Raw genomic sequence first — 13,594 nt, forward strand, 5'->3', positions numbered from 1 at the left:
TTGAAACACATTTGAGTATTGAAGAATGGCAAAGTGCCTCTCCCAGCATTAATATACCTATTTAAAAATATAATTTCAAAGCACTAAAATAAAATAAAATACATGATTTATATGTCTTATTTTTTTCTTATTATTGGTTAGTTGTTTCTTGGGTGTTTGTTTGTTTTTGAGACAAGAATTCTTTTTTTAGGGTTTTATTTATTTATTTTTTAAATTAATAATTATTGGACATTTTATTTACATTTCAGATGTTATTCCCCCTTTCCCCATTTCCTGCCACTCAGCAACCCCCTATCCCATCTCCCCTCCTCCTCCTTCTATAAGGATGTGCGGCCCACCCACCCCCCCACCCCCACCTCCCCATCCTCAAATCCTCCCCCCCGCAACTGGGGCATCCAGCCTTCCAAGGACCAAGGACTTCCTCTCTCATCTTTCTCCAAGAAGGCCATCTTCCCCTACATATATGGTTGGAGTCATGTAACTAAATAAGTGGCCATACTTTTACTTGATGTGATTTTTGTCATCCAATGTAAGTGCACTTTTTCATGCCTTTCTATGTTGTTGATAACTGAGGCTTTATTGGTATTTCTGTTTGTATCTTTGGTTCATGATTACATGTTTTTGTTTTTTTCAGAAATTATATATGCTTCCTTTTTTTCTATTTTTTCTTGGATATTTTCATTTACATTTCAAATGTTTTCCCATTTTCCATCCCCCACCCCAAGACTCTCTCCCCCATCACACTGCTTCTATGAGGGTGTTCCCCCACCTACTCACTCATCTACTCCAGCCTCCCTTCCCTCAAATTCCCCTACACTGGGGCATAGAGCCTTCATAGGCCAAAGGATCTCTCCTCCCATTGATGACCAACAAGGACAACCTCTGCTTTATATGCTGCTGGAGACATAGGTCCCTCCATGTGTACTCTTTGGTTGGTGGTTAGGTCCCTAGGAGCTCTGGGGGAGGGGTCTGGTTGGTTGATATTATTGTTCTTCCTATGGTGTTGAAAAATCTTTCAGCTCCTTAAGTTCTTTCTCTAACTCCTCCATTGGGAACTCCATGATCAGTCCAATGGTTGACTAGCAACATCCACCTCTGTATTTGTCTGACTCTGGCAGAGTCTCTCAAGAGACAGCTACATCAGGCTCCTATCAGCAATCATTTCTTGGCATCCACAATAGTGCCTCAGTTTGATGACTGTATATTGGATGGATCCCCAGGTGGGGCAGTCTCTGGATGGCCTTTCCTCCAGTCTTTGCTCCACACTCTCCATATTTCCTCCTGTGAGGAATTTGTTACCCTTCTAAGAAGAACCAAAGCACTCACACAATGGACTTCCTTCTTCTTGAGCTTCAAGTTGTCTACGAATTGTATCTTGGGTATTCTGAGCTTTTGGCCTAATATTTACTTATCAGTGAGTGCACATCACGTGTGTTCTTTTGTGATTGGGTTACCTCACTGAGGATGATATTGTATAGTTCCATCCATTTGCCTAAGAATTTCATGAATTCATTGTTTTTAATAGCTGAGTAGTACTTCCTTGTGTAAATATATTACATTTTCTGTATCCATTCCTCTGTTGAAGGACATCTGGGTTCTTTCCAGCTTCTGGCTACTATAAATAAGGCTAATATGAACATAGTAGAGCATGTATTCCTGTTATATGTTGGGGCATCTTTTGGGTATATGCCCAAAAGTGGCATAGTTGGGTCCTCAGGTAATACTATGTCCAGTTTTCTGAGGAACCATCAGACTGATTTCCAGTGTGGTGGTACCAGCTTGCAATCCCATCAACAATGGAGGAGTGTTTCTCTTTCTCCACATCCTTGCCAGCATATGCTGTCACCTGAGGTTTTGATCTTAGTATTTTGACTGATGTGATGTGGAATCTCAGGGTTGTCTTGATTTGCATTTCCATGATGAATAAGGATACCGAACATTTCTTTAGGTGCTTCTCAGCCATTCAGTATTCCTCCCTTAACTATACTATTGTTCATTACAAAACTCAGGAAATGGAATCTCTTGAGGGATTCATTAACTACTAGAAAGTTTCTGAAACCCCTAGAGAAATGCTGAGAAACTTAGTAATGAGCATATTACAATCTTTGAGCAAGAAATTTACTCTAGGGATGAGTCTTTTTTAATTCAGGCATATATATAACAAAATGTGTTACTTCAATATGACTTCTGACATGAATTTTATATTCTCCTTCATTTTGTCATTACAAGGGCTCCATGTATTTTATTCTCCTATATGTAATGATAAGTTTCAACATCATCCCTTCTACGTGTTACTACTGTCATTTGCTGAAATTCTGCATCATTTTAAAAGTAAGAAATATTAGTATTCTGTTTTATTTATAGAACATTTTATACTGAATTATAGAGAAATCAACCTATAGGAGATCATAAAGTTCTTAAATACGGTGATGTGTATTTCTTCTTTTATTAATAAAATAAATCCCCTTATTTGGTAATTACATAAACAATTTTATGATTAAATTACTGATTTAGTGATTAAGAAAATATATTAAAACTTTAAGCTGGTAAGCTTCACAGCAAAAAGAAAGAAAATAAGTTGTAACTTACACATTTTTTTCTCGTATAGAGTTTTGTCTTTTCTACTCAAATATTTTCTGTGTCATACAACTTACAGTGCAAAGACAAAGGACAAATGAATGCAATCTAATTTTTTTATACTTAAAACTTCCATTCCATTATCACTATAATTAAATGTGTTATTATTATCTTGCATCATTTTATTATTTTATTTTACTGCACTTACAATGTAGTACATTACACACACTATAAGCTACAGTATTATAAATGCTCAAATCATGAAGACAGAGGTAGCAAAAGGCATTTAAGTTCAATAAGCCCCTTTATTTTGGAAGAATTGATGAGAACTTCTGGGTCGGTCTTCATGACATAATTTCAAAATACGTTGTGTCTACTCAGCTTAAGTGACAATACTCTGTTATTGCTCTGTTTCTAAATAAGAAAGATAAAGATAATAACAAATAAAGTGTTACAATATGTGAGTTAATTTTAAAGCAGTTTAAGGAAGTAACCCTACATATCACTATGGAGAAATATACAGAATATAATGTACAATATGTCAAATAGTATGTTCATTTCTTTCTTAAATTGTACGTGACACTTAAAATAAGAATCTCAACCATGTCAACTACCAAAATGAAATTCATTTCTTATAATACATGCTTCATGTGTATTTTATGTTCTATAGATTCACAATGTAAGTGTAAAATAAAGTTAAATGTTTCAGAGGAAGCACACTATATGTACAGACAGACATACATTTGTTTTGTAATCAAATTCTCCCTACTCAAAAAACTGGGTATGTCTTGGTAGCAAAGGCAATTTGCCAATAATTACATGTATATCTTAAAGGTTTGTTTCACTGTAAAGGTTAAAATTCAAGAATTAAACTACACAATGCCAAGTATATGAAAAATATTTCTATTGAAATCAATCAGCAGTTTTGAGTGGTTTCACAATGCTTTACATTTGACATCGAATATCTGTTAACAGGACTCCTTGATATTAACTTTTCAAACTGACCAAACATTATAGTATAAATCTTTGTTTTTATGAACTGTCAGTTTGTAACAGTTAAATACACAATCAGGGATGCATGCCACCTGTATACACACTTAAACAGCACACAATTACATCATTTAGGTGTCTCAGTATTACAAGTCTTAAATATCATAAACAATACACTTTATTCAATAGAGATAAAGGAACAAAAACAACAACATTAAACAACAAAAAAGAAAACCACATGAACTCACACTCATATGCACAGATAGAATAGGTAATATTTTGAGGACTTAAGTAAAATGTGGTCAAAATACAATAGTGTAAGTGAATGTGTGTGTGTGTGTGCATATGTGCGTGTGTGTTTATGTGTATGCATGTATGTGTGAGTGTGTTGTGTGAGTGTATATGTGTGTGTGTGGGAGTGTGCATGTGGGAGTGTGTATATGTATGTGTTTGTGTGCATGTGTATAAAGTCTTGGGCATTCCACTAAAGTACATGCCCATGACCTAATGCTTCTGAGAGTACCATATTATGTTAGAATAATTTGATTTGCCAGAAATGATTGTTGCCTTGTAGGCTTGCTACTGAATAAACTCATCCTTTCAAGCTTTTTCAGAATTCTGGCTGGCTGAATCAACTCATCTGTTCTGGCCCAAACTCTTCTCTAAGTTGACTTATTCAAACTGGGTTTCCTTAGGCTTCTGACTAAATTACTCTGTTTGGCATCAAACTAACTCTGGCAATATGTTTTAATCTTCTGGTACCTTATTTTCTGCTTTCATCTTTTTTTTTTTAACCTGTGACTAGCTTGTTCTCTTTCCAAGCTGTGTCTGTAAAATTGTCCCAGTAAAACTGCCTTCCCTCCTTCCTTTGCTTCCTTACATCACCTTTTTTTTCTCAGATCTGTTTTCATGAGAGTTAGACATATCCCATCACTGACTCATTCTGTCAAATTATTCTCTGATTTATCACTTTGTCTTCCCCTCAACTAGATGTCACATTCAAATGTGGGTGAATCTTCCTGAAAACTAGCTTTACCTTTGTTGCTTGGGATTAAAGGTGTGTAGTAAGGGATTGTTTGCATTCCAGGTAGAAGATTTGAAGGTATATAATTACAGCCTGGTCACATAGATCTTGAATGCCTTTGAATGTGCTCTATTGCCAGGGCAGCCATATTGTTAGACAATATTTTATAAATTATGTGTCTTCATATGTTTCATACTGGCTGCTTTAACATGATGAAAAAGCATAAATGGGTACTTCAATATAAACATAGATTATATTTCCACCGTCAGTTCTTATGATCATATAAACTAGAATTTTCCCCTTTTTTATGAGAATGGGATGCAGCTTAGCATTCTTTGTGGGGGGGTACATAAATATTATACTTAAATGCAATTTTATGTTAATAATTTAGCATATTTTACTAATGGAATTTAATATTAAAAATCAAATGAGCAGTGTTTTTCAAAAAATCTAGACTTAAATATGTATGCTTACAAATAGGAGAATCAAAGTAGAGAATTTTGTAATTCTCTACTTACTGATATTCTAATATTGCTACAAATTTATCTGAATCTCATGTCATTAGCAGGCACCAAGACATACAATTACATGGCAGATGTCAACTTTACATTTGTTACTGAGTTTATCCTTTTGGGACTGACTGATCGTGATGAACTCAAGGTGTTTCTCTTTATGCTGTTTCTTTTGATCTATGTCATTTCCTTGGTGGGGAATCTGGGAATGTTTATGCTAATCCACATAACTCCCAAACTCCACACACCTATGTACCACTTCCTTCGCTCTCTGTCATTTGTTGATGCCTGTTATTCTTCAGTATTTGCACCCACATTGCTACTGAACTTCTTTGTTGAAAGACAGACAATCTCATTTTCTGCATGCATCCTGCAATATTTTTTGTTTGCATCACTACTTACCACAGAGGGCTTTCTGCTGGCTGCAATGGCTTTTGACCGTTATGTGGCCATTGTAAACCCTCTAACTTACACAGTGGCTATGACAAAATTGATATGTGCTCTGCTAGTGTTGGGATCATGCCTAGGAGGTACTGTCACATCATTAACACATACAATTGGCTTAATGAAGCTGTCCTTCTGTGGGCCTAATGTCATCAGTCATTTCTTCTGTGACCTTCCTCCCCTGCTGAAGCTATCCTGTTCTGACAGCTCCATGAATGAACTACTGCTTTTGGTCTTCTCTGGAGTCATTGCCATGACTACACTTTTGACTGTGGTTCTCTCTTATATATTCATTGTTGCTGCTATTCTGAAGATCCGTTCGGCAGCAGGCAGACAAAAAGCCTTCTCTACCTGTGCATCCCATCTGACAGCTGTTACTTTGTTTTATGGTTCTATCAGTTTCAGTTATATTCAACCAAGCTCTCAGTACTCATTAGAACAAGAGAAGGTGGTGTCCGTATTTTATACCCTGGTGATTCCCATGTTGAATCCACTGATTTACAGTTTAAGGAACAAGGAAGTAAAAGATGCTGTGAAAAGAGTTATAGAGATCAAACATTCCCTCCATTAAACATCTCGATGTGTTTCTAAGAATAGGACACAAGACACTGATTCATGTAATAATACTTTAGATGATCAAATAAAGTTTCAACCTATTGGAACTGTGGGTTTTGTTCAATTTGAGTACCAAGTTTTGTAATGATAAAATATGCATCTAATAACAATGTTTCAGGATTACCAATACTGTCTTATATTTTCAAATTAAGCCTATACTGAGAACTTTAAATAAATTACTGAAACATTAGCAACATTTTATTACCTTATGTGAAGTGAAATTGTATACAAACAAATAGAGACATCTATACATTTATATATATACCAATAAGATCAGAATAATTAATTTCATAAAATGAAAATACCTCACTTTTTTAATCAATATAAACAATTTCTCAAAACAAAAATATCTGGAACTGGCATATTTAGCCAATGGATAAACATGAGTTTCCTTCTTGGGGTGAAGACACCGAATAGAGTAGATTTATTTTAGGCCCATTTTCAGAAATTTCTGCACTGAATCAGAAAAAAAATTACAAATCATTTTTTTTTTTGGTTCAAGCTCAGAAATATTCTATTCAAATGATTTTGGGCGCTATATAATTTTGATATCTCTAACACATAAATCATGATTTTAAAAAATCTAATGAGTTTGTGATAGCTGTTTTTGGTTGTCAGCATGATTACATCTGGAATGAACTACAATCCAGAAATAGAGGGCACATCTGGAATCCAGATCTTGAGGCTGAAAGAAAGGTTTCTGACCTGGATTTTGACATGAAGATCTTGAGGCATAGTGGCCATGAAAATCTTAGGTGCATGCAAGGTACTCCATGCTTTCAGTTGCAGAAGACTAAGACAAGCAAATCTCTGAGTTCAAGGTCAGCTTGGAACAAAGCAGGTTTTAGATCTAGGAGTGTTGGTACACACCTTTAACCAGAGCCACACCTTCTGCTGGAGGCCTTTGTAAGGGCATTGGAAGACGAAGATTCACTCTTCTTCAACTGCTTGCACTTATTTCCAACATATCTGTTGGAACCTACTTTTACAGAAGGTTCCTATAAAATAAAAGACTATTTTAAACAACTAGCCTTGTGGGACTGAGCAACTTCTTGATTCTTGGATTTCCCATTCACAGCTACTCATGTTTGGGTTAGTTGGACTACAGACTATAAGTCAGTACAATAAATTCCCTAACATATAGAGACATTCCATAAGTTCGGTTACTCTAGAGAACCCTAAATCATGGGCTTGTGTGTGGTTGTGGTAAATGCAGCTGTGTATCCAGGGAGGTCAGCAAATGCCACTGGATACCAGAGAATGAGAATTACCTAATAAAGCCTACAAATAAATACTACTAGGAGGAACATAGCCAAGGAGGCACAGATGTCATGCTGGCATATGTGCCGCTGATACTTCCTCCCTGATCCAAGCTAGAATCTGCCAGCACAGCTAGAGACCTCTGATGATAGATCAGTTGATGGAACAAAAAACTGAAAAAAAATGATTGTGTCTTATCTGGCTATTGAGAGCCAGTGAGATGCTGGAAGCAGGGTATAAAAGTTTGGCTAGTTCTTGTAATAAATAAGTCTGCTTTTGCTGCTTGCTCAACGCATGGAAACTATGTTATTGTGTCTGTGTATTTTTACCCCCAGGCCCCAAAGGTCTTGGTTGGGGTTTTACATCACAAATATTTGCTTGAAGCCTTGGCAGAAATAATGAGGGAAATATGAAATATATCTGAAATTATAGGATATCTTGCAGTACATGCTAGAAATAGTCTAATGAACAAATTACTGTTTGTCTTTTTATGATAATGCACAAAATCAAACTTTAAGCTATTATCTCTTCTAAATAAAAAACAGAATCAATAAAAATAAAATTTAAAATATCTGATAAATGAGAATGGAAGAAGCTATAACAATTCAAATTGAAGAGATACAGTGCAGCTCTTAGGATATAGATATACCTGCATCATGTGATACACACACACACTGATAGATGATGTATATCATCTATTATGATTGTGGTACTGATCGCCAATGAGTATCAACCTACCTCTCTGATTTGGTTTTGTGAGAGATGGAACCGTAGTCTCACAAATGTTATATGACAATTAAACCACTGAATTTCATTCCAGGCACATGGAGGACATTATTCAATATGTAAACTATTCTATTGGCTACTACAATACAGTGCACAGAATAAGTTATGTTTCTATACAATTGATAGTTAACCATGCTAAAGTAAAGTTAACATATACCATTTAGTAACATTTTTAGATATATCAAATATGATGAATAATAAGACAGCTATATTAAAGAATGTATTGGGAGGAATGTTAACTGTACATGACTGCTGAGAGTAATTCCAATTACTTTAAACTAAAAAGTAAAGGTTCAGTGTCAATGAATTAAAAAAATGTATTTGTCATCATGTCTACAAAAGAATTACAGAATTGATTCCATGTTATCTTATGCTCTTATAATTGTTTTATTTCTTTTCCATAGGTCTATATAAAGTTTGTGCAAAATCTACACATTTTAACAGTAGATAGCAAGAAAAATAACAAATAACTTCCACTAGGATTAATAATGGATTATTCTCATCACCTTAATGGGTTGGAGGTTTCTATATCGAAAAAAAGCAGACATAGAACAGTTTTCCAGTATTTGATTTGTGCACCAGTAGATTTAGTCAAATTTCTATTAAGATAGTCTAAAAATTAAACGCTTTACTAAACACTGTTCATGCACACAATTCTTCCTGTCATCATTCCTTTAACTCTTAAACTACATATGTGTACTCACACTGCTTTAGGCATTATTAGTAATTCAGAAATAATCAATGAAAATAAAAAGATATACATGAGTTATGTTCTCTGATTTGTATATGGAAAAGAAACATCTATGATTTTTTTGTGAGAAGTTAGTAGCCAGTTCTCCACTGATAATCAAGAACATATAAAAAAATAAATTCTTGAAAACAAACCTTGTATAAAGGAGCATGAAATTGAAAGAAAATTCTATGAGGTTTAAGACTGGAAGTAGGAATTTCTGGAATAGAACCAAGTGGATTTGAGAATGTACAAAATTATTGTATGTTTTTGTAGTGGCAACAATTTTCTAAGGGTGAAAAAATCCACTATTTATAAAAGTATACAGATAAAACCATTAGAAATTAATTGAAACGTATGTTCATCACATTGATTTGGAGACTGAGTCTGATGATGAAGCCCAGGCAGTCCTTGAGCCAATGCTGCTCTTTTTCTTGTTCTGTATCTTTGGTGCTGAGATCATAGGCACATAGGCTCTTGTATTTTAAAAGACCAGATTTCTAATTATAACAAATATATGCCCTAAGCTTCTTTCCTATTAGTTAATGTAAGTCCTGAATAGTATTCTAAAATATTAACTTGAATACTAGCAATATCATTGTCTTCTGAAATATGAGTGCTCTAAATATCCATACTACTAAATGTAAAGTCAGTTTTACTATTGATGAACAAAAATATAGATCATTGCTTTTAACCCTATCTGAATAATCCAAGATTGGCAAAGGTCCTCTCACCATGTTAATATATTTATTTAAGCAAATAATTTCAAAGCACTAACAAAAAGTAGAAGGCCTGCTTTGTGTTTCTTTAATGTAATTACTTTGCTGTTAACTATAACAATGAAATGAAAACTGTTCTGAAGTCTTTGAGAAATTTTCTTAATATACTTCCTCCTAAGAGACGACCTATCAAAGATTTGATAAACATAATTAATTTATTATGTACACTTTAGAAAAAGTTGTATTTTATAATTAATGCACAGAATGTCTTGGATAGTAAAAGTCTTCTACGGCTTATAGCATAAAAGATCATCTTCTGCCTTAAATTTGAATATTACCAAATTTCCTTTACTATAAAAGAACCATTAGTTTAGTTTTACAGGTGTTTTGTTTTCTTTTGTTTCTTTGTTTTTAAGATGCTGCTCTATAGGACAGGTGAGCTTGGAACTAAATAGTAGCTGTACTGTCCAGTTTTGTGTGTCAACTTGACACAAGCTCGAGTTATCACAGAGACAAGGAGCCTTCCTTGAGGAAATGCCCCAATCAGATCCAACTGTAAGACATTTTCTCAATTAATGATCAAGGGTGAGAGAGCCCATTGTGGTTGGTGCCATCCCATGGCTGTTAGTCTTGGGTTCTATGAGAAAGCAAGCTGACCAAGCCAGGGGAGGCAAGTCAGTAAGTAACATCCCTCCATGGCCTCTGCATCAGCTCCTGTTTTCTGAGTTGCTTCAGTTCCAACCCTGCCTTTCCTTGGTGATCAACAGCAACGTGGAAGTGTAAGCTGACTAAACCCTTTCCTCCCCAACTTGCTTCTCAGTCACGATGTTTTATGCAGGAACAGAAACCCTGATTAAGACAATAGCCCAATGTATTTCAGAACCCATAGAGATCTTCCTGTCTCAACTTTCCTACTGCCTCTTTTGATAGTAAAATCATGAAAAATCACCCATGGCTTGTTTTTACTTAAGATAATTAAGACATACGCTTTAGAGGAAATTTGCTGTAGGTTTACAAAATAAGAATACTTCTTATTTAAATATGTATGTCAGAGAAAAGTTTGAAACATTACTATTTACAGTTTCCCTCAAGATATCATTTAAGGTAATGTCTATGACCAGAAAATCTTTACCAGTAGATACAAACTATATGATGAAATGATTAAGAAATTATAGGAGTGCTGTTAATTTTACTTAATCTTATTTTTGTCATCCAATGGTGTTAAGACATAAATGTTTATTGTTATGTTTCATTCTACTGGTATTTATATAGGATCCTCTGGTATTTCTGTTCACAAGTTTGTTTTCTGACTGAAGCCCAATGAATGTGTTACAACTCTAAGCAAAGATTCTTGTTGGTTCTAAGCAAAGGTTTTGTTTGTTTGTTAAGTATTTTTCACAATAATGTATTCTACTTTCTTTGGCTATACCTTTATTCATTACCAAACTCTGGAAATAAAATGCCTCTGGGATATCATTAAGTTCTTGAGAGTGTTTTAGTCCCCAAAGTATCAAAAAGAAACGTTTAGTATTGAGTACATTTCAGTCTTTGAAGCAAAAGTTTACTCCAGGTATGGTTCCATTTGCACCAAGGCAAATATATAACAGAAAAAATAATCTGAATTTGTCTCATGACACTATATCAATGATCTCACTCATGCTTTCATTTCAAGGGCTCTGTGATTTGATTCTCTTATATATGAGGATAGATTTCAATTTCAACCCTGCTACTTGAAAAAATTTAAAAAAATGTTTCTATGTTTATATAAGCAGGAATATCAGAGAGGACAATTCTGTATTTTAGAGAATGTTACTAGTTTCAAATTCCTAAGATATTAATATTCTATTGTTAGTGCCAATTTATCTGAATCTCTTATCAATAGCAGGTACCAAGATACACATTTACATGACAGATGTCAACATCACATTTGTTACTAAGTTTATCTTTTGGGGGCTGACAGATCATTATGGACACAAAATATTTTTATTTATGCTGTTTCTTTTGATCTGTGTCATTTCACTGTTGAGGAATATACAAATGTTCGTTCTGATCTACATAATACCTAAATTCTATACACTCATATATCACTTTCTTTGCTGTTTGTCATTTGTGGAAGCTTGGTATTCTTCAGTATTTGCACCCAAAATGCTACTGAACTTCTTTGTTAAAAGAGAGACCATCTCATATTCTGCATGCACCCTGCAGTATTTTTGTTTGTACCACTTCTTAAAAATCAGGGATTTTGCTTTTTGCAATGACTTCTAACCTGAATGAACCATCATTAACACATTTCTCTATAAACTGGCTATGACTAAAAAGAAATTGTGTTGGGATGGTATTAGGTCCATTTATAGGAGATTTAATCAATTCAGTTACACACATACACACAATTGGCATAATGAAACTGTCCTTCTGTAGACAAAATGTCGTCAGGAACTTCTGTGACCTACCTCTCCTGTTGAAGCTGTCCTGTTCACACCTCCATTAATGAATGGTTGCTGTTGGTCTTCACCACTATCATTGTGATGATTACATTCTTGACTCAATGATCTCTTGCATCTTCAAGTTGCTGCTATCCTGAGGTTCTGCTTAGTATCAGACAGAAACAAAGACTTCTCTACCTGTGTCCACACCCATCATACACCTGTGACTTTGTTTTGTCTCCATCAGCTTTAGTTACATTCAACTAAGCTCTCACTACTCCTTAGAGCAAGAGAAGGTGGTGTCTATATTTTATACCCTTGTGATTCCCTTGTTAAACTCACAGATTTATATAGCTTAAGGAACAAGGAAATAAAAGATACTATGAAAAGGCTTGTAGAGATAAAACACTTCTCTTGTTGATTTATAACAATGAGACATAAAATAGTGATTTAAGTAACAATGTTTACAAAAATCAATAAGGCCAAAAATAACTGTATTTTAGTGTTCCTTCAAGTATAATCCAGTATGCTAAAATATATTCAATAATGTACCATAAATGTATGGTGGTATTCTGTTGTCTCACCTAAGCCCTAAACTCGTAATAATTATACATGAATTGTAATTCATGTAAATACATATATTTCTGATATAAATATACATATGTAATTATATAAATATAACAGTAAGAATACTATAAAAACATAAAAATGAAAAAAATACATTTAAAATAATTTTAGCATATTTACTTTTTTCTTTTTCTCTTTTTAAAGATTAATTTTATTTATATGAGTACACTGTATCTGTCTTCAGACACACCAGAAGAGGGTATCAGATTCCATTACAGATGTTTGTGAACCAGCATGTATGTGGTTGCGAGGAACTGAACTCAGGACCTCTAGAGGAGCAGTCAGTGCCCTTAACTACTGAGCCATGTCTCCAGCCTGCATATTTACTTTTGAAAAATATAATTTTCACAAACCAAAGTGTTAGTATTTTCCTTATCTAGAATATAGTAAAGTATGTGTTTAAAATCTTTCCTTGCTTATTTATAGTCTAATATTTAAAGTAAATATACTGCCTTAAAAGTCAGTATTTCCTCCTTCAAGCCCGAAAGAACCTAACAAAAACCCAGTATCAGACGTGAAAGGCTCTCTTTTTAGTTGTTGGCTGGAGCTTTCTAAAGAATACCCAAAACATACGTTCTATTGTTGTTGCCTGTGGTAATGGCCCAGAAGGAAAAAGTAACTCACTATTGCTAAAAACTCAATAAAGTTAAGAAACAGTGACCAGAGAGCCCTGAAATATAACTGACCTGACTGCCTCCTGAGTAAGGAATGGCTTGATGATATCAAAGTCTCTATGCATGCATTCAAAAGGTACTAACAGTCTCACTCAACTAGGATACCTGTGAACCACATTAAAAACAAGCATGATATGGTATCTTTATGAGTCCAATAATGGCCCACAAAACTTGGCAGTAACCATCATCTCTGTAATTTAACTTAATATCTCT

The 13,594-nt window shown here is 34.4% G+C and overlaps 1 protein-coding gene and 1 pseudogene across 1 annotated transcript; both read left to right on the forward strand.

The window, feature by feature from the left end:
* The first annotated feature begins 5,179 nt into the window (after nucleotides 1-5,179).
* LOC114634565 (olfactory receptor 1052-like) lies at nucleotides 5,180-6,118 on the forward strand. Its single transcript, XM_028783146.1, has one exon. The coding sequence runs from the start codon at nucleotides 5,180-5,182 to the stop codon at nucleotides 6,116-6,118; it is 939 nt and encodes a 312-aa protein (XP_028638979.1).
* A 5,444-nt stretch (nucleotides 6,119-11,562) lies between these two features.
* Nucleotides 11,563-12,501, forward strand: LOC114634548 (annotated as a pseudogene).
* The last annotated feature ends 1,093 nt before the right edge of the window (nucleotides 12,502-13,594 follow it).

The sequence above is a fragment of the Grammomys surdaster genome, unplaced genomic scaffold (assembly GCF_004785775.1).
Source record: "Grammomys surdaster isolate TR1022 unplaced genomic scaffold, NIH_TR_1.0 980, whole genome shotgun sequence".
Classification (NCBI taxonomy): Eukaryota; Metazoa; Chordata; class Mammalia; order Rodentia; family Muridae; genus Grammomys; species Grammomys surdaster.

Excerpts from the sequence above, each read along its gene's own strand:
- LOC114634565 (XM_028783146.1), top strand. The coding sequence starts at position 5,180 with ATGGCAGATGTCAACTTTACATTTGTTACTGAGTTTATCCTTTTGGGA.